We start from the raw sequence: 25796 nt of genomic DNA on the forward strand, positions 1-25796 counted from the left end.
GGTGGCCCTTTGCTGAACTTGGTGTGGTTTATCCATTTCTGTCTTGAACCGGGGGACCCAACACATTGCACAGTATTCTAGTGTGCATCATCACCCACAGTCATGAATGGAGAGTGATAATCCCTTCTGTGTCCTGCTCCTGTTACTACAGCCCAGGATATTTCTAGTCCTCTTTACTGCCAGGGTGCTGCTGTCTCATGCTGCTCTCTTCAAGGGTGTTTTTGGCAGAGCCACTCCGCATGCACCAGTTTCCAGCCTGTATCATTGCAAGGACCATTTCCTTCCTAAATGCAGGGATTTGCATTTGTCCTTATTGAGTTTCATAAGGATCCTTTTGGCCTGTTCCTCAAACTTGTATAGGTCCTTTTATATGAGAGCCCTGTCCTGCAGTGTATCCACTGTTTCCCTCAGTTTGGTGTGATGTGCAAACCTGATGAAAGTGCATTCCATTGTCTCAGAAACCTGCAGGTCACTGGTGAAAATGTTAAACACAATGAGTTCCAGAATAGACCCCTGTGGGTAGTCAACTTTTTAACCAGCCTCCAGATAGGGGTGTGGCCCCTTAGTCATGACCCTTCCCAGATAGTCTGGCTGGATTTTTACCTGTCCATTTGTTCACCAGCAGACTGTAAAGTTGTAACTTGGATACAAGACTACTGTGTGAGACAGAGTCAAAAGCTAAAATCAATGTAAATGACATCTCCTGCTCCATCCTTGACTACAGACTCCATCACTATACTCTAGAGAGATATCAGGGTGGTCTGGAATGATTTGTTTTTAAGCTCTTGTTCCTGGCCCCTCCATCCTCCTCCTGTGTATTGCCTTTTAAGGCCATAAGTTCCCTCTTCAGTCATGCAGATTTTCTGAAAAAATTAATGATCTTCCTGAATACTCTCGAGGAGTGCTCTTGCAGTTGTAGGAGGCTGGCTGTCAGACCTGCCCACTTCCCTGAGCTCCTTTGCTTTTCAGACCTGCCCTAAGATCACACCTGCCAGTTTCCTGGGTAAGTTAAAGTCTGCTGACCTGAAGTCTGGACTCTGTACTCTGCTGTTTTACACTAGATAGCAAGAAGTAGAGCCCAGCAAAGTTTTGCAGTTATTTGTTATGTTCAACATTAAATATCTTTATCTTATTTCTACTCCAAATTGTTTTTCTTTTCTCATTTTAGCTATTGGATCATGTAATGATTTTATTTTTATAAGGAAATAAGTTTTCTGTTCAGTGGAAGAAACTGATGTATTAGATTCTCAAATCACCTCTTGATCTTTAGTTGTTGAATTCACTCTTATCTCAGCTGCAAGGCACTATCATTAAGAAGCAGCTGTACTAACAGGTGACTCATACAAGCAGGTGCAAATTGTCTGAGATACAGGAATCTTTCCCTCAAGCAGATATAATGAAGTATTAGCGCAGTGCTGGTTTTTAGAGAGCTGTTGTGGCTGTAGTCAGTTGTGGGGGAAGGTTAGGGTTTCTATTTAGTTACTGTTTGAGTTAACAGTAAAAATCAAAACTCAGGGAGTCAGTAAGTTTTGACTCCGTAGAACATCTGTTGACTAATCAAAGCCTGTATTCCAGACTCTACCTTCCAACTGTTCTTTAGATTTAATATTTGCAGTTGATAAAAAAGAGAATATATTTTTTCACATTCTGAGAGAGAGTTCAGTATTTAACATGATGCTTTTTGCATTCTAAACAGATAAAACAAATTAATCTGTTCTGACTATACATCAAGAATTTATTATTAACTGGTAGGTTTGAACATGTTAATTTTTTCTTAGATTTAATTTCTAAAATAGGTATGAGCTGAAGTAAGATAAGAAGTGGAAATTGATGCAGTGTGAGAAAAATCTCAAGTGCTTCCTATTTCTTGAGAATATGTAGGTGTGGATATAGAAGTTTTTAAAAAAAATGTCTGAGAAGATCACATTTCTGATCATCTGTTTTATTTTTATTTTTTAACTGCTGCTTTCAGGTAAAGTTCCACAGCTGTGAAAAGCTTCCTTGACCTTAATAAACACTTAAATAGTGAAATTAAATAGTTTGAGACTTGAGTATCTTATTCTCTGTAGAATGTGGGAAAATTGCATTAGTTTTGTTTTATATCTTCAAAAACTATGGGAAGGAGAGGTTGATGCTTACATCACATGAGAGCCTGGTTCTTAATTGTCTTTCTGGAAGTTTATTCTATAGAGCTGAGACTTCCACAGTCTATGATGAAATGGTAGTATGAGGACAACCCAATAATTCCCGTGAAGAAAGGCTTTTTCTGTTTTGTGTGACCTTGATGCATCCAAACTGAAACAGAGGTCTGAAGGGGGCTTTTCTGTTTGTTTCTCTTCTTTCTGGAAAAGGTGTGAAAAAACCACTAATAATAGCAATGATTTGTGGTTTGAAGTGAGCAGTTCTGTTGTGGGAGGGGGGAAATAAAAATCACCATGTGGAAAAGTGGTGGTATAATATGGTTGGCCTAGCTCTTGCACAAAGATTTAAATAATCTCCGGACTAGCCAGCACCAGCAGTTGCTGAGCTTTTCTGTGCCCCTATAACTTAGTCTAAAAGCCTTAAAGTGCAGATACTACCTGTGCACTTAGTGTCTTATTCTCACTGATGTACCCCTGACTAGAAGGACATGTCCCAGAAGTGCTGTCTTCCAATTGCTGCAGTTATGAGATGCTCCATGTGTCCCACACAGCGTATCTCTCCATGTGTGCAGCCCCTGGCTGTGATCCCACAGGGCTGGGCGGAGGGGCAACAGCGCTAGCACCCTCCCCGAATTGCAGAAGCTCAGAGGGAGGTTTCGTTCTCGGGGTACTCAGAAGAATGCAAGGCTTTGCCTGCACTCTAGCGGGGTGAGCCGCGCCTCTCCAGCCTGCTGTGGCACTGCGGCTGTGCTCTGCCCCCAGCCAGGCTGCGCTGCGGCGGGGAGCCCTGTGCTGCTCCCACCTGCGGCGATCCAGTTGTTGGCTAGCAGGGCAGAGCACGAGGCACCAGGGCCTGGGTTTCTGCAGCCGACTGCCTGCCTGAAAATCAGGTTTTGCTCTGCAGCTGGCTGCAGAACAGAGCGGGCCCGGGAGACTCCGGCACTGAGGCTTGTGTGCTCCAGGCTGTGCAGAGGGTCAGGTCTGAAGGTGCCTTTTGCTTTGACATGAGGGTGGTAGAGGGGATCACAGGCTATTGGCTTCCAGCACAGGCACTGGAAGTGTCTCTGCTTTTGCTCTTGCATATTCTGTACAGAGCTCTCCTGTGTGCATGCAGAAGTTCATTTGAAACAATTCACTCTTTTTTAAGAGAGCCTGATTGTTGTGACACCTGTGTATATAAAGCTAAATATACACCTGTGTATATAAAGCTAAAATTTTTCTCTCACAAGTGAAATATTGTTAATTATTGGCTCAGCTGACTTGTGTGAGTGGAAAGGACATATGCTATAAAATGTAAAACATGGAAGGGGAAAAATGCTTGGAGATAAACTGATTGATGTACAAACATATAGAAAATAACTTTATTCACTTGTATGGGGAATTCTGTCAGGCAGAAGTTCTCCTATTCTAGTAGGAAGTGAAATTGCAATTCTTCAGAAACCTGACACAGAAGATTTGCAGGTTCATTTTGAAACTGCATAATACAACTGTATCCCTTAATTGTTTTCATAGATCTGAAGAGTTATATTTGGACTATCTAGCCCAGAGAGAAAAAGTAAGACCTCACAGAATCCTCTTATGTGCATAAAGGGGCACTTGGGCATCTCAGTCTGTGATCTCTAAAGATGTTCTTGGATCTGTGAAACTTCTGCTGTCTAATTTTGGCCAGTGAAGTTCTCTTAGAATTTGCAATTCTATGATTGTATTTCCCAATGGAAGCTGTCACCTTGTCAGTTACCTTATTTCCTACATGTTTGGCAATTTTTTTTTCAATGTCAAATGTACCTCAAGAAGCCAAGGCCAGACCCTGGCACCTGCACCAGGTCAGATATAGAATGGAGCTCTGCAATTCCATCTGCTGCACTTGTTTTCCAGCCTTAGGTAACCAATCCAGGCAGGGCCCTGCTGCCATGGGAGGGTGAGAGAGTCCTTCCCATCTCAGTCTGGCCAGTGTTTCAGTGTTAGAGCAATCCTTTGGGAGATCTGGTTCTGGCTGTACGCATGCTAAAGGTGACATGAGAGCCATGTTCCGCACTTTGCCTTTTGCTATAACTCTGTCTGTACTGGTTTCTAACTTAGAGGAAAGGGACTTGATGATCTCCCATCAGCCCTACACAGAAGAAATGCTCTCAACTAAGAGTGAAGATGCACATGTATAAATGTGGGCTTATTGGCAACTAACTTTTCTTAAAAAACCTAAATAGAGTTGTCAACAGTATCCTTATCTCCAGACTTCTTTTTAGAAAAGATATCTGAACCACTCTGATGTGTGGAAGATGTCTTTGGACTACAAGAGAAACGTGATCTTGGACACATCTCTTGCTTGGTATTTTGATTGGCTAGCTCAGTATGTATCATATTAATCCCATTTCAAGGTGATGAACTTCTGTTATGTAGGCAGCTCACATGTTGACAGAACCCACAAATTCTGTTTCAATAAACTTCAGTGCTTTCTAGCCTTTGTGATAAAAAAGTAAGATCTACAAACTGCGAAAGTGAAGATAGACTAAAGACATCAAAATAAATGCTTCAAAGTTGTGTGGGTTGTTTTTTCTTTTTTTTTTTTCTTTGAAAGAGATGTAGATGACATTGATATTCCATTGAAAAAAATGTGTTGATATCTTTCATCTGGCAATTTTAAACCAATTCTTCCAGTGCCTGGAACTGGATAGGTGACATTGATATGCAGAAATGTATTTGTGAAGCAATTTCAGTAAGTAGATAGAAATGGGATTGTATCAGGCTCAGCACAGGCTGGCATTCCCACACCACTTGTTGTCAGGAGCATCCACTCAGGCTTTTGATGTCTCCAATGTTTATTCAATGCACTTGACACTTTTAAATCTAGTTTAGTGTAATTTTGCTTTTGATGGGGTCTTTTAACATATGCAGCAACAGACTGAGGGAGAACAATTTCAAAATAAAAGATGTTCACTCATCAAAAGCTGCTGTAGTATTCAGAAGTGGCACTCTAGTCCCTAATACAAATCATTTGTGCACAGTATAGAAGAGATTTCCAAAGACTCCTGGTCAGTGCACTAATGCACTGCATACAGTAGCTGCAGACTGAAGCACTGTCAGGTAAGCATGGGGTTATCTTCCAAAGATCTGTACTAAAGCTGGGTTTAAAAAGAAGTGCTTTGCATCAGTCATAGGAAAAATCTTCAACAGCTGACGAATATTAAGGTTCCCAACTTTTGGGTAGGACAGAACAGATTGGTTTCTTATTCTGCTAAAGAAAGACACAGTACTGGGGAATACATTGTGGGCTGACATGAGCATTTCAACCCTTTTAGGTGAAAAAAAAAAGGTTTGTGTGGAGCCCCAGGGTCAAAGTTTCCTTGGCTGCCAACTGAAGCAGTGCCTGGCTGTGCTGCATGGCAAAGGTGAGCTGATCCCTGCAGGTGGGAAGGCAGGCAGGAGAGCCACTTCTCAGGGCACTGAAAGTGGTTGTCAGCAAGATCTGCCTCTGACTACTGACGTTCTGTCAGAAATGTGAGTTGTTACTGGGATTGCTGAAATGGGAAAAAATTTGAGTGCGGGAGCTTTTTGAACTTATTGAAAGCTCCTCAGGCCCTCTTCTTTCATCATCCTGCTGAGCTGCTGAAGTAGAATGTTGATGGTGTGCTCAGACTTACAGGATCAAGCTAACTGAGGAGGACTTTTAAGAACCTTCAAAAGGACTTATATATCATTCTGTATTTGGACTTAGAGATATTGGAGAGTCATAGCTAGGGAGGAAATCTCCATTGCACTAGCCAGGAAGGCTAAGGCTAACACACTCAAACAAGGCTGTATGGTGGTGATAACAGTAAACTGATTTGTAGTTAAATGGCAATGAATAAAAATAGGGAAAAGGCAAATTTGCAAAAATTATGTGAAATGCTCATCCAATATAGGCTTTTTTTCCTATATCAAATACTGCTTTTGCTGACTTTGTGGATGTATTCCCAATGCAGTCGGAGAGCAAAAATATCTATTGTGGGAAAGGAAGCCTTACTCAGTAGATGAGAGGGAGGAGTGACCCTGTCCAGCTGTATTTCACAGAAGAGGAGTTCCCCTTTGCCCTTTCCACTGAGTATCTCTGAACATGAGCTACCAAAGGGGAGAGAAGCAGAGCTCAAACTGAGTACACTAAATCACTGTTTAGGAACCAACCACTGTCTACTTTCCCTTCTGAGTTCAGTCAAATTGTGGTTGAGGAAGAGAGTGAGAAGAGGTAGGGAAAAAAGGTGTGAAGGAAAAAGGATATCTGGGAAGAAGCTGTTCATGTAGAGAAAAGAGAGAGAGCATCCTGAAGAGAGCAGGAGGGAACTAGAGGTTGTTGAAATATCTGAGGAAAGAAAGGAAGAATGAGATATACCTGACATTTTCTCCTTTTTTCTTATATGTAGCTATATATAGAAATAGGTCCAAGAAGAAATAGCACAATTTAAAAAAATATTTCCTCCATATTCTAATGATCTCCTTTAAATGGAGAATATATTGCTGTATGGGTAAGAAGCCTCTGCAAGATTTCTCTGTTTCTTCAAGTACCTTAGTCTGTGCTTTTCTTAAAGCTCATCTTGTTCAATTTGAGTCAGTAGCAATATCAGCTTAGAGATAAAATTTGGGTGGCCTCCGCAGTGGGGAAGTATAAACCACTAACTGCTCTATCAGAAAGGAAAGAACAAAAGCCCAACATATGCAATATGTGTGTGCATATGTGTATGTATATTATAGATACATAAAGTACTTTTATATAAAAGTATAATAATTTCTTCTGAATTCCTGACTTTCCTGACAATTTTTACTTTTTGGAAACTTTACCCATGGCTGCTGATAGGGTCAAAACATGTGGTGGATAAGTTCAGACTTCAGAAGTATCTCTTATACCCCTGACCATGGGCACAGCCTCCTTGTGTTGTGATCTGTTTGTGTGTGTTGAGTATGATTTGTAAGGCTGTACCTATCCTATTGGAATGGCAAAATTTATGAAACACAGGTACTTGTGAAAGTTGATTGTCTTGCTAATCTTAGCAGTGTTTGTGCTGTTATGCCTCTTTGGCTGTGGATCAGTCTCCAGAGAACCATGTCCATCATGAAGACCCCAAAGTCTGTCTGCAGGATACCTTGGTGGAAATGGTGGGTACAAAGCTGCTGTATGTGCTTGGACATGCAGGTTTCAATATAACTTTTTGGTGGAGGTAGAGGGAAAGGCATGTTTTTGTACTTTGTACAATGTACTTCTGAGCCTGAATTACAAGACTTCTTTTTCTAGCCTAAGATTGGATAGTTATTCTTGTGAACAATCCCCAGGTGGTGGATAATGCAGTTACACTTGCTTTTCTGTGTTGCAAGCCTGGGATTTTCAAAAGGGACAAGTAAGATTAGCCCCTTGGCAGCCAGGTTGTACTTTGGAAGCTTTCAGACACTGACACCGTTAGGCACAAGGAAAGAGAGCACTAGGTTATTTCTTTTATTTTAAGTCACTTTTATCACATAATTAACACAATCAGTATTTTTGTTTTGTTTCCCTCCCCCTCCACCTCATTCTCCTCTGTAAATATTTTGCTTTCTTCTTCAAGTTTTATACTGGTAGCAACTGTACTTAGCATTTCACTGTGGTAATACAGGAAATATTGAACGTTTTGGAAATGGCTTGGTACTGGCTAATGTTTTATAACTTTTAAGGTTAAAAACTCAAGGTAAAATTGTTTAACAGCCAAGTTTGATTGTGTTAAGAATCAAAGAAAATTCATCTGGACACAAACAAAAGAGAGATACTTTTAATTTTTCTTCTAAGTCTGTAGTTTATGGGTTTAAGATGATGCTTTATAATCCCATATGAATTGTATGTGCTGTGAAAGGAATCCATAGCTTTGGTGACTCAGGGATTTCCTTAATGCATTATGATATGTGGTATCCAAGTCATTAGCATGGGACAGAGAGATTACTGGAAAGCTGGGCCTTCTGACCCATAGCTGAAGCATAGGCAGTGTACTGTAGAACATGTGAAAGCACCCACTAAAGCACTGGGCATATGTGTCTGGCCAGCTGAGCCCTGTTTACACATCTTCATGTTGTCCACAGTGTGGAGAGACCTGTCAAGAATACAAAATTTACTTTTCCTCCTTATAATATTTTTCAATCACTTGTATCTCATGATGTTAAGGTGGTAGCATGGGTAGCAAAAGGACAGCACTACTGCTCAGCCAGTCACGTAAGCTGGACTGGCCTTGCAGCAGTAAAAAGTGAATGCAAAGATCAGAGTTGTCCCTTAAGCAGACCATCCCATCTTGCATGCTGCTGAGAGCACTCCCCCCTTCACATACTCATTAAGGCTGGAAAAGACCTCTAAGGTCATTGAGTCCAGCCTTTGACTGATCACCACCATGTCAACCAGAGCATAGCACTAAGTGCCATGTCGTCATGTCTTGAACACCTCCAGGGATGGTGACTCCACCACCGCCTGGGCAGTCTGTTCCAATGCTTTTCCCTTTCTTCCTGTATCTCATACTTACTTCCATAGTGATGGTCTCTGTAATCAGAAAAATTTCCATGGATGAGTGCATGAACCCATGGGCGAGGCTCTGAAATTGCTTGCTGTGCTCTCCATGGTACAAATTATCAAATAAATGTTAAGGAAACTTGATTTTGGCTGAGGGATACTCTGAGCTACTAGGTAAATTTGTCACTGCTGAATAATAATAAAAAGTTGGCTTTCCTAGTTCAGGCTAAAAGGAATGCACACTTTTGTATATTTTTCTCAAACTCATCAAAAGAGATTAGATTTCCAGACACTGACATGACAAGCTCTAATGAGGAAAGTAGAGCTGGAAAAGCTGAAATATCAGAGTTCACACTGTGCTCAGCAGAGTCTGACACAAGTCTAATATATTGATACACATAATTGTGTGGGTTTCCCCAACAAGTAGAAAGGGAATTTTAATAGTTTAAAAGTCCCTAAAGCTATCTGACCATCCTTGGCTTTCTGTTTGATCTGATGATTGGAGAACAGAAGGTTCTGTAAAGGAAGAGCTACCAGCAATTCCCAAGCTCAAGGTCCCCTCCATTCCCCCTCCTTGTGATTTGATCTCAGTATGAATATTTCTCATTTGATCTGCTGCTTCTTCCGTTTATCATTCAGCGCCTGGACCTCAGATGGCCTTAAAATATTTAGAAATGGGCTGCCTAAAGATGGTGGATAATTTAATGTGCAACTGCTTAACCCAGTTGGTTTTCAGAGAGGAAAACCCCCGGATTTAAAATGATGTGGAAATAGGGATAGAGCTCCCATACTGAGAAAATGCCATTGTGAAACATTTATCAATAGACTCTCTTGCATAGAACATTGATGACAATTCAAGCTGTCCTTAGATGGATTCTCATCCTTCTGGAGTTACACAGTGTTGCACAGTGTGACAAGATGTACTTCAGCTGTAAAAATGTTCATAATGCATAAATATTCTTTTGATTTTTGGCCCTATGTGCATCCCATACTTTCTGCAGTGGTGAATTTATTTTGTAAATGCTGTATCTATTGTGGGATTTGAGACTGAGATACCATATTATTTTCCATAGTATCCCTTGTGTATAATTGAAAGTAATGACTTCTAATGAGTCCCTGACCTACTTCAACCCACTGGAATGAACCTAATCAAATTCAAACACTTAATATTGCATACTTTATATTATACACATTCTTGCTTTGTCACATCCTGTTCTACCAGGGCTGAATGTCAGGTCTTAAACTGAAATACACCTGCTGGAGCATGTCTTGTTAGACTTTGTGAAAGATACTTTCTGGCAGGTGGTGATGCAATGGAACTTTAATAGTTTTTCAGCCCATTATCTGATACTATATAATTATATGTATTAACTAAAAAAATTACTTTTACTAGGGTAATTCAGTTTATTCAGACTACTGTAGTTGCTAGTCCATTTGACCACCAGCAATATTCTCAGAAATAAGTATGATAGATAATTACTGTATTTGCAGTGGAGGGGAAAAAAAAGAGAAAATCAGCAATGAAAGAGGATTTCCACGTGTGATTTTACCCCCATATTTCCACTGGGCTAGCGATTGCATCTGTCTCTGCAATTTTTCACATACTAGACCAGATTATGACAGTTGCAGAAATAATTTCTTTGGCAACAAATGGAGCTGCATTGATTCTCATCTATGCGCTTTCATGAAAAGATCAGTGCTGATCATTGAAGTTATATTCTGTTCAGGAATATGTCTTCAGAAGGTAACTGGCAGCAGAACTAACCCAATGAAAGACAAAGAGAAAAAGAAAAGTAAAATAATCTACCAGTTCTTGCTCTTAAACATTTAGGTATGATAGATCACTTTTCTTCCTGTATTTGGGGCAAAAACCAGATATGTTGCATTTTATCACAAAACCCCATATCTTTGCACAAAACCTGTACAAATATATGTGGAACTTCCAAAATATTTTAAGTGACCTATCCATTACCTCCTCATCATTAGGTGTATGAATTGCAAGCACCCTTGACAGGAACTGCTGTGATATTTACTGCAAGTAGAATGACTTGGAATAATTCAAATGAGTTTAAAAAATCCTGCCTACCAAGTGAAGTCAGCTAATGACAGCTTTCTGGTTATACTTTTCTTCTTTCAGTTTCCAAAGCTTTTTAAATTCTACTAAAATTTTTGAACTAAATGTATTTTAAAATGTATTCATCTGGGTGAAAAGCATACCTGTGTTTTTCTTGCTTTTGCTCAAGTTATTATCAACCTTTTTTGGGGGGGGCAGAGATAGAAATCTGTGATAACTCCTCAACAACATGCATTGCTTGACACATGATAAACATTGTCATTGAGTGTCCTTAACATCCAGGGACAATGTATTCATCTAAATAAATATATATTAGAATTGCCTGAGTTTATAAATATAAATGAATACATGAATTTATCTACTGTGAAAATGTATTGTTTTGGATCACTCCTCCTCACAGTAAAATCCACAGAATGAGGCTGATTCAAAAAACTTCATATGTTGAAATTTTCCCATAAAATCAGCTCTAGCAGAGTTGGTTTGTAGCTGGTGGAGTTGTCAAGGTGTCACCCTGCTCAGCTGCTCTGAGCATTGAATGGGGCATCTCACATCTCCAAAGGCATAAATGAGTCTTCAAGCATTAGATCTTTACAGGGTGATTTAATATTGGTTTATTCTGAAATGAATGAAATGAGGTATCTAATGATGATGAGTGACCTCTCCAGTGTTTGCCATAGAGGGAAGGATGAAGACATCATAGGACAAAGTTGGACAAAAGGCATCTTAATAATCATGTGTAGCCAAAGTGAGTGGGATTGTGAGATTCAATGGAAGACATGTAGCTGTTTAGACCAGTGCTCTACATAGTGGGTAGAACAGTTGAATTAATGTCCCAGGCTCCCTTTATAGTCAGCGGAGAGAAATGTTCCAGGGTGCATTTCATCTTCTCCGTAGTTAGTAATAATGAAAGACATTTTCAGTACTGTTTGGTATAGAGTAGGATGTTATTAAGCTTTACAAACTCTTTTGAATCTTCAATGTCCTCCCTGAATGACTTTGGCATTACTGAGTTGCAGGCTGATGTTTTTCAGAAACAGAAGCAAACTAAGATGGTGCTCTGGCTGATGGCAATTTATAAATGTCACTAATAGCCAAAGTATGGTGACCTCAGCTCTTCTCCAGCAGCTGTTCAATATCTAGGCCCTGAGGATTAATTTCACTGCTGTGAAGTTTTGGTACTCTCAAAGAACTCTTTCTTGCTGTACAGGGAATAAAAATCTTGAAGAGACAGGGCCATTAATGATTAATTATAGACATTTAAAATTCAAAGAATCATCAAGTTGAAAACATGTTTCCAAAGTCAAATTTTATTCCAAGTACTTTAACTCCTTTGCAAGCTGTATTAGTTGGTGGTAAAATGCCAGTTGATATTGAGTAGTCATTAACTTAAAGTTTATTGACTTCATTTTTTTAGTTGCAATTATTTCAATTTTTAATGTGCTATAGCTAATATTCCTCAAAAAAAAAAAAAAAAAGGCTGCTCAGTGATGAGAGAATGGTAAAGAGAAATAAAATGCTAGTTGATATGTTAAAGTCAGCAGTGATAGGACTGAGTGGGTAGTGAAACTGAAGATGTGAGTGATTTAAGCCCATTACTCTTGGTGACTGTATAGCACAGTTACTGCTGTGTGTAACTCATAATGTCTAATGTTTACAATTGATGGTGATTCCTTTCTCAGGTCATTTTTCTTATGAGTTTTGCTCATTTCACTGTCTGCTATTTTGTTCCCAAATCATGCTTTCAGCTGGAAAACTGTGTAAAGGAAGATGGCATATGAAATGGCCAGCTGATGCTTTACATTGTCAAATGTAGCATGCAAATGGATATGAAAGCTCAGTAAAAAGGGTTCTAGTGAACTTTTGCCTTGAACTTGGAGAGCATATAATTCAAGAGAAAGCATGCTAAAAACTGCCTGCTTTGGTGAGGACACTCTTCTGGAAGGGCACAACTAGGTCATGTTGTTTCCTTTGTCATCCTCAGTGCAACTCTTTCTGTTTTAGGGTTTGGATGCCAGCACTGGACCCGCTGAAGAGATCCATAGGAATGCTCCTCTATGAATAGTCCTAGATCCAGGAGTAGTGGGTGGCTTTTGTTTTCAGTGTGTGAGGAGCCGAAAGTGGTTTACCACTTGGCTGAAATAAATGGAAAGTTACATTAGCTGCCTTTGACACTCCTGAAGTTGTCCACACTTTCTCCACAAGGAAGTACAAATCTGTTCTGTAGTAACGCTTGGTGCATGTCTCGTACTGATGTCATTCTCCCTTTGAAGAGCTGCCACAGTCATGCTTGTGGACAGTCACTTCTGAAAGCACCTGCTCCATATTCTCTAATCCTCTGGGAAGGGATGATCTTTAGAGACAGATTTTAAATCAGCTAGGAGATATATACAGAAAGATCCAGGAAAAACAGACTTTCTGGACTGCTGATTTTGGCTCGAATGTATCTTCAAGGATTAGGTGCTCTGCTTAGCTATCAGCAATTTTTGTGTGTATGTGTGTGTTTGGTTTTTTATTTTGTTTTTGGTTTTTTGTTTGTTTTTCTCCAAATTTTTAAATATTTTTAAGCATGCAGAATAGTTTTCTGATGCCAGTGATTGAATAATAGAATAAAATGAAGCCACCACTGACTTAGATGGAAGGACTGAAGGATTACTAGTAGTTTTGGCAGTAGTTCAGCAAGTATCAGGATTAAGACCAGTATATAACTAAAACTGGATGTTGTTTTAAAACATCCCACTAGGATTCTTTGGTTTTAAACATTTAATAGATAGTTTAAGGTTTAAAAATAATAAAAATAAGGCTTCTATGAATTCATCTGTATAATAATTTCAAAGACTTCAAGTCTGTCACCCACTAGAAGTTGGGTTTATCAGCAAGTTATAGGTTAATGGGAGACAGTGGCCAAACCATAGGGCAGGAAAGATTGGAAAAATTGTATCAATTAACAGTCAAACATGAATGCTTTTAGTAATTGTCGGTGAATGTGACAGATGTTGTGCAAGAACCAATTCAAATTTGTTATATAATATTTTTTTTCCCCAAAAGAGAAGGAAATACACTATTAACACTGATATGTACCACTTAAATACAATGTAAATGTTACAGGTATTGCATTCAATTTTGAAAAAATAGATTGAGAAATCTAGCATGAGAAATAAAACTCCTTCTTTGAAGGTTTTTTCAAAATGCAAATTTAGATCTCAAGAGACCAGTGGAAGTTAAAGTAGAAATAGAGTCTGTATTTAGGGAGTTTTAAAAACACACATTACTGAATTGATAGAGCATAACAGTTCCCTTGCTTAGGCAGCATTATGCTCCATCTTGTAAAATGTACTTGGGGACACGTAAAATGCCTTATTAAACATACAGTCCATAACTAGAGTTGTTACATCTTAATGTATATGTTTTTCATTCATGGATTATTGAACCACTAAATCCAAAGAATTTGACCTCATGCCAAAAAATTTCTTTGAGTCTCATTCTCAGTCTTTTCGCTTCCTATGTAACTGGAGCATAACCCAAATTATCAAATGTTAAAGCTATTTTTCAGACCTTGCTGTATACAACTGTACATTTACAAGCATGCAAGGAAGAAAGTTGCTATTTATTTTTGCATAAACTGCTTTCAAGAAAAAAGAAGTCCATGAAGCATTTGTGGGTGGAAGATCTGCAATTCTGGGGAGAAAATTCTTGAACATAGTGTTCTTTATAACTATGAGGGATATATACAAGAAGAAATGAGGAAAGTAATTATATATTTCATTGCAAGAACCATTTTTTTTCCTCCAAACTTAAGCTTGGCTTGCTATTTAGAGAGTGTATTTTTCCTTACTTTCACATGGCATATTGTTCCTTCCTGCTAGTGAAAAGCTGGCAGGTGTTATAAAACAGTGGTGATTTAAGCTTACTAGTGTGCCCAGTGATTTCAGGGTATTGTGTTTGTACTGTATTTACCTTCTGTTTTCTTCCACTGCTATTAGAAATAACTCTGGGGAGGAAGTTGAACTGCAAAGAGCTGAAAAGTAGGAAAGTAACATCTCTTCTCTACATTTTCCAAGGCTCAAAAAATGACATTCATAGTACATAAATTATGTCTATTGATCTGAAACATCTCATTGCTCTGATTGAACCAATAATTCTCCTACAAACACATATCTAGGCTTTATTATTCATCTCACGTCCAAAGAGAAACAGGAACTGAGAGAGTTAATGGATATAAGTCTGTGGTCTAGGCTTCAAGATTTTCAATGCCAAAGTATCAGTCTAAAAGATTTCTTACTGGTGTTGATTTTATTGACATTATTGATGAAATAACTTTCAGCAAAGCAATAATGACATAATATTTGTGAAATGGAACACCAAGGAGCAAAATGAGTAAAATCACAAAGGTTGTCTTTATTTCTTTTATGTCTGTTAAAAAAAAAAAAAAAAGAAAGACTGTTTTAGAGAGTAATAGAGCAAGTTTGGAAAAGCTCTAAATTGTGCATAACAAATATGTGCTCCAAATATGCATAATTGTTTTATTACAGGCCAAAAATATTTTGTTTGTAAAGAGATAAAGATGTTTCATACAGTTTCTGCAAGAAAGGCAATTTATACAAGGCAAGTTTTATAAGAACAATTTATCCTTTAGTTTTACTTGGTGTATTATTTCTATGTTAGGAATATTGATTTCCATGAAATATAAGCTCTAACTTTTTCTGTGATCCTCCCTCTCCTTTTCTTTTCTGTTCTCTTTGCTTGTTATTATAACAACATTTAAGACTTTTATTCTGAGGCATTTCCATGTGCAGAAAATTTGCTAAAGAAGAATACAGCCAAGATACATAAGAGTTTATTGTGTTAGTTTCTGACTGAGAAATGATTGTGCCAACCCTTAAGCAATGAACTGTTTTTTCAGGCTGTAAGAGTCTACACTGTCTCTGCAGGTATGGTTAATGACCAGACTATTTGAATTCCTTACATTTGCTTCAGATTCCTTTTTCAGTTGTCTCATGAAGAAGCACTGTACACGACATAACAGTTGCACTGAAACCTTCTACTCTAACATCTAATAGGACAGTGTGTATTTACCAGATCACCTGTTGCCTGGTGCTCCAAAACTCGGCTCTCAACAGAATCAGCTCAGGAACTCCATTCAGATTGCTTTCTTGAAGACTATTTTATGTTTCGTGACATGAATTAAGCACCTATTATTAATATAGATCACAATGCAATGCAATATTTGGAGTATCTTTTTGTTGCAAGCTAATGACTATTTCATCAGTTTTACTATTTTAAATAAGAAGATAATTCTCCTTTAAAGTTAGAATAAATGTTAATTAAATTTTCTTGCACTAAAATATTCTTCCAAATAAGTAAGTATTGCTTGCAATGTCTCTTCTGGACATTGCTGAACCACCTATATAAGAGTTAACAGAAAACCACCCTTCTTTTTTTTTTTTTTCCTAAGAGAATAATAATGTATTTTAAAATGTGTTTCAGTTATTTAGGTTTTTTCCTACTAAGAATGTTGAGGTGTTTTCTATGAAATTTACCATCCTTGTAACCTTTCTCCTTCTCTAGATGAATATCAAAGACAGGTAATTTTTTTAGGTGTGGTTTTTTTTCATCAGATAGCTTTTGCTAATTAAGACATAGCCTTCACGTTCTTAAATTGCACACAATGCACTATTAAAACTGGAAAATGAAAAACCTATGACAAAGAAAGCTTGAAAAATAGTTATAAGATGGGAGCACACATATACATAAATAAAATAAAAAAAACGGAAATAATCCACATTTTCCTAGTCAAATTTCAAGAATCATAGTCATCATAACTGAACTTTTCATTTTCTGTCGTTATGGTAAGAATTCTTCCTTTTTCTTTTCCCCTCTATTTTTTTACTTCACTTGTCTCTATTAGAGCCAGAATGAAAAAAGAAGTTGTTACATTTACATGTCAACAATCATGACATCTGGAGCAAGGTTGAATGCATTATTTCTTGGTGAGAGTGTTACACAATAAAGCTTGACTGACATTATACAAAATCTGAGATGCTTTCTGATCAGCTGATTTAATTAAAACAAGATATTTGGTTCTGCACAATGCCCATGTATAACCTATTACAGGCATTTCAAACATACAAGTAAAAACTGTAAAATGTTTTTAGATTGGCTTGCATGACTTGTCATTCTGTTTGCAGATACCTCAAATCAGCTATGCATCTACAGCTCCAGAACTGAGCGATAACACCAGGTATGACTACTTCTCTCGAGTGGTCCCACCAGACTCCTACCAGGCACAGGCCATGGTTGACATCGTGACGGCCCTTGGGTGGAATTATGTCTCAACGCTGGCTTCCGAAGGCAACTATGGAGAGAGTGGTGTGGAGGCGTTCACCCAGATCTCCAGAGAAATTGGTGAGTGTGTGTTTATCAGGTTTGGTATTTATAGCTGCCGAGTTGCAGAGCATCACTGAGTTCTGCTTAGGTGTATGCAGTGTGATCAGAACACCGTGGGCGTGTTACCTGGGCTCAAGGGGGTGATTTCGCTTCTTGCGTGTCTGCCAAGGTAATGATTCTAGCAGCAATTTAAGAAAAGAGGCAGAAAATATATATCTCTTGACCCTTTTGGAAAGGGCAGCCTCCTTGATGAGTTAGGGGCAAAAAGAACCATCTGTTGAACTACAGCCAGATTTGAGGAAATGCAATTTTTGATTTATCTTAGGAAAATTATAGTCCAGTGAGAGCTTTTTTCCTGTTCCAGCATGGATAAACCTAGAGGTTTTAATTTTGATGAATTTTAAAAACAACAAAACCCCTCCACTCTGAAGTAAAAGACATAACCCTGTCATTTTTCCTCTACAATAAAATGTGCTGTACAAATACAGGCATTATGAGAAGTATATTTAAGTCCCTTTGATCTTGAAAAAAATTTTTTCACACTTTCATAGTTTTTTCTGGCCTGACAAAAATGGCTGTTTCTCAGGAACTGTAGGTTTTGGACACCAAGGAATAAGACGATGAGTATCAGGAGGTTTGAAAGACCCAGTACAGTGTTAAATGACATACAACTGCCCCCGCAAACAATCTTCCTGTCCTTCCTGAGAAAGCCTGGGTTAATCTACTAGATTTGACTTCCAGGGCACGTACATATAAACTCCAGCTCTTTTGAATCAGCTTGGGTGAGAAATATGATAATGTCTCCCACTTTCACTAACTGCATGTGAATATAAAGAGCATCTATCATACAGGAAGGAACTCATGTGTTTCAGGTGCTTATGCTTGAACCATAAAGGTAAGTGATTACTTGTAAGAACCTGGCTGTAGAATGAAACTACAGCCATTCTCGACATTAGGGAATCAGTGTATGTAATATGCTCAATCATTTAACTGATTTCTAGCTTCTGGTCATTGCTGTCAGCTCCTAGGTGAATTCATGGGAGAGCCAAAGCTGTCTACTGTACATTGCTTTGATCTGGAGTTAGCAAAGGCATGGAAAATTCTTTCACGATTCATATCTAAAAGAGATGGTTCATCTATTTAAAATAGATTGGCTTCCCCAGACAATCACTGATTCATTGGCTGAAAAATCATTTTTTCTTGAGATCATCTGCAACATGGCTAGTTCTGAGTTAGGAAAGCAAAAAAATAAAATACAGGACTTTTTACTGTTTCCCATTTCCAGGAGTATGAGAGAACTTCAGATGGGTGCAAGCAAAAACTGTAATTATAATCACAGTTACTTGAGTTTGTGTCAGCTGGATCTTCATTGATCCTGGAAAAAACCCCACCATTGGAATTTGATAAATAATTAACATTAATAGCATAAATAAACATTATTAACAGAATTGTGAATTCAAAGCAGTTAAAATCATGAATAGGTGTCCTAAATATTACAAAATCTGTGTAACACCAAGAAGCATAATAATTTGTGATTTGTGGTTTGATTTTTTTTTCCTGCTTATGATTTATGTTTTCTACTAGCACACCTGATTTTTGTCAACCTCTGTGCTCCCAGCAACTTACCAACTATTGTGGGTATCAGGGACTCTAATGGTTCTGAAGAAGGAAAGCAGAGAGAGGCAGCACAGACAAGTAATTTTTATTTCCTAGAAAAATGTTCAAGTAAACAATCAGGTAAATCATATGCAACCACAGGGACATGATTGATAACCCATGCAGAATTGTCAAGAACAAGCAGTATCAAATCTATCTAATAATTTTCTTTGACAGGATAACAGGTTATAGCTGGAGAAAAAGCATTTGATGTGTCACACCTCTCAAATTTTGTAGTGTTATCTCAATTTTCACATGCAGTATTCTCCACAGTATTCTAGTGATCTAGGTGTAAATAGGCTCGATGCAGCCCTATTTAGAAAATTTTGCTCAGAAAGCAATAAGCAATTATTTCTGTTTAAATGAAAGAGTATGTTGTGTGGTATTTGGCAGTTGTTTAAACTGCATCAGGTAATAGCCAACGTTTTCATATTTAACCCAGATGGACTTGGAACAAAGATTGCTGTAAAATCTGGAGGTTACTTTAAGGTCAGAAGGACTAAGACTAGGACTAGGAGAGCATCTAGAAGAAATCCTTCGAGTCCAAATATGAAAACAGTGTCCGTAAAAGGACAAATTTGAGACACCAGAAGACATTTGGCTTCTGCAAGAAGGATCTGTACAATGAGGAATTCAGAGAGACTGGTCAGAAAATATTGTTTAAAAAAATGAAGCAAGGATGATAGTAAATTATAACCTATATTCCTCATGTTTTAATGGAATGTGCAGATGGACATACCATCTGTAAAATAATTTGAGTAATTCTCCAATTTGTCTGTCAGTTGTGGAACATCATTTTGACTCAGTACAGGTTTTGCCCCTCACTTCAGAAAAGGGGAAACTCCTCAAGCAAGCAAGAACGAAGACAAGTCTTGAAAATGTGGACTGTGAGAAGCAACTGAGCGGGGGGGCTTAGCCAGCCTGAAGAAGAGTTGACTAAGAAGAGAAGGTGATAGATAGAAAAGAATGTTTTCAAATAGGCTTTTGCAGAAAGGTAGAGGACCACTTGTTCATCAACATACAGTGTATGTAAACAGAAGCAATGGAATTAATCTGTTGCATGATTCTGTCTAGATTTGGAGAAAGCCTCTTTTAATGTTTAAGACATTAAGTATTATACCAGCTTGCTTAGGGACATTTTGGAACCTCCATTGATAAGAATCTGGGAGAATGCATTAGACAAACACCTGCCCAGTGATTATGTAAGTGTACTTAGCTCTTGCTTGGGGCTGGAATGATTTTTTATGTCCCTTTCAGCCTGATCCCATTATCCACTGCCCTCAGACTTTTCATCTGAGCCATAGGGCTGGAAAGGCTTTTAAAATGGAAACTGAATAGCATCTAACTGTGAGGTCTGAGACTATAGAATCTATAGAAATCATCACATGGTATAAGACTGCACACAACAACAAAACTTACCAGCTCTGTGTTAATAAACTGTGCGTTAAGAGAACCTAATCAGGACACTATGCCTCTTGTGCACCTGGCATACAAATGTACAGGACAGCTCAATTCCTTGCTGAGTACTTTGTGTCCTGCTTAAGATAAGTAGCCAACAACTTGAAGCAAAATGAATGTGAAGATCAGCATAATGAAAAGCAAAAAAATTGAGGAAAGTATGTGAAAAATATTGATATATTCACTTCTGAAAAAAATTTATTGTATGAGAGGACATGAGATAGCAGACATGAAAATATAAATAGGAAAACTTGAGGTTTTTTGTTTATTATTTGTATTGTTTTTTAAAGTAGAGGGTTGAAAAAGGGCTAGGGTTTTACATAATTTTAAAATAGAGATTAATTTAATAAACTTATATTTTTAAGTAATTTTGACTCTTTGCCTCTAATTTCTAGTTTAATTGGCTCTCTGTTCTACTTCTATTTCTTGATCAGTAACAGAAGCAAAAGGAAGAAACAGGCTGCCAAATGAAATGTGCAATACTGAAAAGGTCAAAGTGGTGCCACCCTGACATGTCACCAAATATATTACATATCAAAATCTGCTCTCATTTTAATGACAAAGATCCTGTCTGGGACAAAGCAGAGCTGGAAATTAAATATTTTACATGACAACGATGGAAGGAGATTATTCCAACTCATTCTTCCATGCATTGTTTGAAGACAATGATTAAATTTATAGAATTTTCTACTCCCATTAAAAAGTTAATGATACCATTGTAATCATTTTGACATCATGATCAAATCATTTTGGTACATTGACCAAAGGAATAAATTCATAATAATTGCTTAAGAGTTTAAGCATTAAACTGAAACTTGATTCACTGATACAAACTAAAATGAGGAAAAAAAGGAAGCACATTTTACCAAGTCCTCATTAAACTGTCATGCTAAATATTAGTCTTCAGTTTACTTACTGTTCATTATCTTTGACCAAAGAAATGTTGGAAAGTTTCTAATCCAACTTTCTTTTAAAGGTTCATTCCCCCTGTTATTAGAAACCAAATGAATTTACCATTAGAGAGAAAATCATCAGATGCTTTTCCAAAATACAAAAGCATTTGATTCAGACAAATCTCTTTGTGTTCAAAATACTTGCTCAGTTAGTGTGATGTTTGTACTGGAAAATGTAACAAATCTACAAATAAGATATGAAATGCTGCACAACAGATTTTATTCACCACTATTGGTCAACTGCTGATAGGTACTGGCAGTGAAACACTTATGAAACTCTTAGAAGAGGAAGCAAAAATGATAAAGGCAGGTAACAGAGCTGATCATTAAGAACAAGTGAGAAACTTCAGCACTGCTTGCCCGTTTTTGCTTGTAAGTTGATTTTGCATGTCTTGCCAGAGGTGTAAAGACAGCAAAGAGCATTTAATCAAAGAGCATTTTTAAAATTTTTGACTGGTCAAAATAACAGTGTCATGACTGCTTTATCCTGGAAGAGAATGATTCACTTAATATCAGGGTGTGACCTTGAATACATGTTTTTAGGAAAAACATTCTGTAGTTTTACCTACTCTTTTTATACTGGTACATTGCAGTTAACAGCATTTTTCTGAGGACAGACTACAGTTACTTTATGATCTTTCATAATATTTTATTATTACAGTGACAATGGAAACTATATAATAATGATAGTGAATGCATGTGCTGAATGAATGCTCAGTAGCTTTATTTGTTTTAGACTTCAACATGGGTAGCTATATTTTGTTTACATAGGGAATGGTGTGTGACATTTCTTTGAAACAGTTCTTCAATCATGTTTGTCTCTTGTCAGTTCTTTTAGTGTGTTTACAATCGTGCATTGTATCTCTGCTTTTCTCCAAATTATTGGACTTCTTCTTCACAGAAGAATCACAGTATAGTTAGGGTTAAAAGTGATTCTGAGGATCATCTAGTCCAACCCCCTTCCAAGGCAGGGTGGCCTAGGGCAGGTTACAGAGGAATATGTCCAGGTGGGTCTTGAATGTCTCCAGAGAGGTAGAATTACCTTTAACAACTTTTGGACTTCAAACTTTCTATGGAGAAAGTGGAAGTCTATTGGGAAGTGGGGAAGGAGGTTTGAGCAGGAAAATAAAACTTAAGGGGTGTAACATTTCCTTTCCACTTAGACACTGATAATTTAGAAATAAGATGTGTTGCTGTTAAGATTAATTCACATTTCCTGCAGTAATCTCTGTATATATTTGATATAAAGCTACAGCTTTCTGTATTTTGTTAAGTAAGATGAATGGACTTCTCCCCCAGCCCCAAGATAGTGTTTAATAGAAGATTAAAAAATCTTGCAACATGGAGATGAAAGAAATACAATACATGAAATGTAATCTTTTCCCCAGAGATATTTCTGCTTTATAGGCTGTTTTCAGGCATAACAAATTAATTTTCACAACTAATAATATTCTAACATACCCTCACTAAGGATAAACAGTTTAATTCAATTTTAAGTTTTATTTTCATATTTATGCAGATAAAACTCTATTGATAGCACTGTATTTCAAGCTGCAAGCTGTAATTAATAATAACACTATATAATTGGCTACAGGAGCTTCAAAGTAATGTTGAAAAATTACAAAATCAGATGGTAGGTGTATTAATATTGCAAAAGCTTGAAAATTATGCCAGCAGTTTTTAATATTTGTACCAATTAGTACCTGATAAAGAACAGTATAATTTCTAGGGATTTAAAATGAAAGACTATTTTAATTTCTCTCAGTGGTGCTAATCAATGTGATAATCTTTAGCTATAATTATTTTTTTTCTCTATAGTTTTAGGGAGATAGGAGCAGTAAGCATACTTTCTGGGTATGCTCTCTGACCCTCCAGTACTTGTAGGAAGAGAGACTTTAATAGCTCTTGAGGGTTTTTTTCTTCAGTCAATTAGTTAAGGCACTTTTAGAATGTCCTATAGGAAGCTCACTAGCTACAGTACTATAAGTACTACAGAAGTCTCTGTAGTAGGACCTTTTTCTTTTTGCTTTGTGTGAACACCAGATGTTTGCATTGGTTGTGAACACAAATTCAAAGAATAATAAAGATGTCCAGGAAAGTTTATTTCAGCAGTGTTTTTACTACAATGGCCTGTTGGTAGCCATTTCAAACCTCTTAACTCAGTCATGATATCTAATTCAATTTTTAAAATGTATAAACACAAACACAATTATAAATGTGATTATGCTAATTTTAAGAAAACAGAATTATTAGTTTAAAAATTAAACAAAAATATTTTTGTTGAAATACAGTGTGTGATGGCCATAATAAACAAGCTTTTTAATGAAGAAAACTCTTTCTTCAAATGAGGAGCACTTTACTCTTTGCAGGCTGGAAAGTCTTAGTATCTATAAACTGAAGTCAGTAGTTTTAGGGAAATCATTTCAAGTAAGATGTAAGGTGTGCTTTTTAATATTAGATGTGAAAAGGCATCTTAAAACTACTAAGGGACACTGGTATATTTATTTGAGGCTGAAATCATTAGGTGAAATCTTCCTAAAAGGAAAGGCCAAATTTTGAAATCATTGCTTAAACTGTAGCCTATACTGTGCTTGAGACATCTATGATTATAAAGGATCTTTTCTGGCCATATAAACTGTTATTAAAATTTCTGAAATAAAAAGGAAGATAAATATATAGGGTTTAATGTGTCATCCAATCATTGAGATGACAGGAATAGAATTTCTCAAGTGTTGCTGTTCTGTGTATTGGTATGTATTACCATTGAGCCTGTAGCTCCTCACAGACTCTGTGACTCTCTTTTGCTAGAAGGAATCCCAGAGCAAACAATTCACACATAATTTAAAAACTCATGTGAAAGCAACGCTGGGAAAAGTCTAAACCAAAATATAGTCATTCTAGTTGTTTATGACCAAATTTCACACAGTCCCATTAACAGGAAGTGGATTTTAACTCAATAGCTGTGGATTTTCTTGTGTTAAGAACATGTATTTGTAAAGTGGATAGTAGAAGGATAATCATCAAGGACGCCCAATAGGATTTGTGGTCTGAGTAAAGCTACGCATGCTTTGTTTTTGTATTATGATTTTTTTTGTGGTGAAAGGCAGAGGACAGCTATTGGAAAAAAACTGACAGCTTATTTTCCACAGTGGTTGTGCTTAATTGTTTTAAAAAAAATTAAAAGTCTGTTAATAATAAGTCCCAGAAGCTTTACGGATTTTGCCATCAGTGAGATTTTTCCCCTCCGTTATTAAGAATTGAGTTCCTCTGTCCTTTATTTTTTTATATAGACTTCTGTTATTGTCACTTCTGCAGAAAACTTGTTTTCACACAAGATTCAGCCAAGCACCTTCTGTATTGTAGTGGTGTGAATGAATCAGGGATCAAACAGGCAGACTATGGCATAGCCTTGATCAGAGCCTGTGTGAGTGAACTTTGCCAACACAACATTTTGCTTTCCTGGCATGCACAGGCTTTTGTAAGGAAAGCCTGTATTTAAGGGCACTGTGAATAAAAGTGACAGGAAGGACCATGGTGACATGGACTTGGGCTGTATTTACATGATTCTTTTGTTAACATGTCAAAGGGTTCCCAGCATTTGAATTATAATCTTGGTTATGCTCCTGTCAGGAAGAACTGTTTCTGATATCACAGAATATTCTGAGTTGGAAGGGACCCACAGGGATCATCAAATCCATTTCTTAGGTGAGTGGCCCATGAAGGGATTGAACCCACACAACCTTGGCGTAGTTAGCATCATGCTCTCATCAGCTGAGCCATCCTCAGGGTTTTCAGTGGTCTAGAATCTGTAGTCTCATTCATGTTAAGAAGGTACACCTGATAAAGACAAATTGTTGAGGCTCTTGAGTTTTCTGAGAAAATTTCATTTGTCTCTGTATGTCTTTTTGTCTTGAAATGGTTCCTATCAGTTTTAAATATTTAGCATTTTTTTTAGAAGGCTTTGCTTTCTACCTGGAGAACTGTAATTTTTAAAAATTGTGTGAGCAATGCCTCACACAATTATCACAATAATGATTGATATTAACAATATACTCTTAGTATCAGCTCTTTTGTGATCTGTGGCTGCAGTTAAAACCATGAAGCACTGGAACTGTCAGACTGAGTCAGACACTGCGAGTCAATATCTTGTCTCCAGTGGTGGCCTCAACACGGAACAGAAAGACACCAAGTTCTTAGTTCACTGGCAGAAATACTTATCCAAGGAGTGTTCTGTAATCCCAGGTGTTTAGTGGTTGATGCTTCGATTTCCTGAAGCATGAAAATTTCTATCTGTTATAATTTCTTTCTGTTACCATTTTAACCTTACTCGTTAAATATTCTCTTGTTTGGATGCTACATATGGTATGCAGGAGAATCCAGTTAACCTCCTTTATAATGTGCCTTCTTACTTAACTCTGGGCTAGAAGATATGAAGTAATTGCAGTTTAATGGTTTCTGTTGTCACTTTCTGGATCCTTTATTTCATTTATATCTCTGTTAAGCTGTGTAGCCATGACTGAACACTCCAAGTAAAGCTTTACTGTTGATTTATGTGGTATCACTGTAATCTCATTTTTATTCTCAGCCCCAATCTTTATGCATCCTGACAAATTGTAAGCTTTTTCTGTTGGCTGCTGGGA

The 25796-nt window shown here is 37.4% G+C and overlaps 1 protein-coding gene across 1 annotated transcript in view; it reads left to right on the forward strand.

Moving 5' to 3' along the window:
* Positions 1 to 25796, forward strand: part of GRM8 (glutamate metabotropic receptor 8) — a 313145-nt gene that overhangs the window by 40228 nt on the left and 247121 nt on the right. The window contains exon 2 of the mRNA XM_068996167.1: positions 16891 to 17107. Within this exon, the coding sequence (XP_068852268.1) occupies positions 16891 to 17107 (217 nt within the window). The remainder of the gene's footprint in view (positions 1 to 16890; positions 17108 to 25796) is intronic.

This window comes from Aphelocoma coerulescens, chromosome 1A (genome assembly GCF_041296385.1).
Source record: "Aphelocoma coerulescens isolate FSJ_1873_10779 chromosome 1A, UR_Acoe_1.0, whole genome shotgun sequence".
In the NCBI taxonomy this organism is placed as follows: Eukaryota; Metazoa; Chordata; class Aves; order Passeriformes; family Corvidae; genus Aphelocoma; species Aphelocoma coerulescens.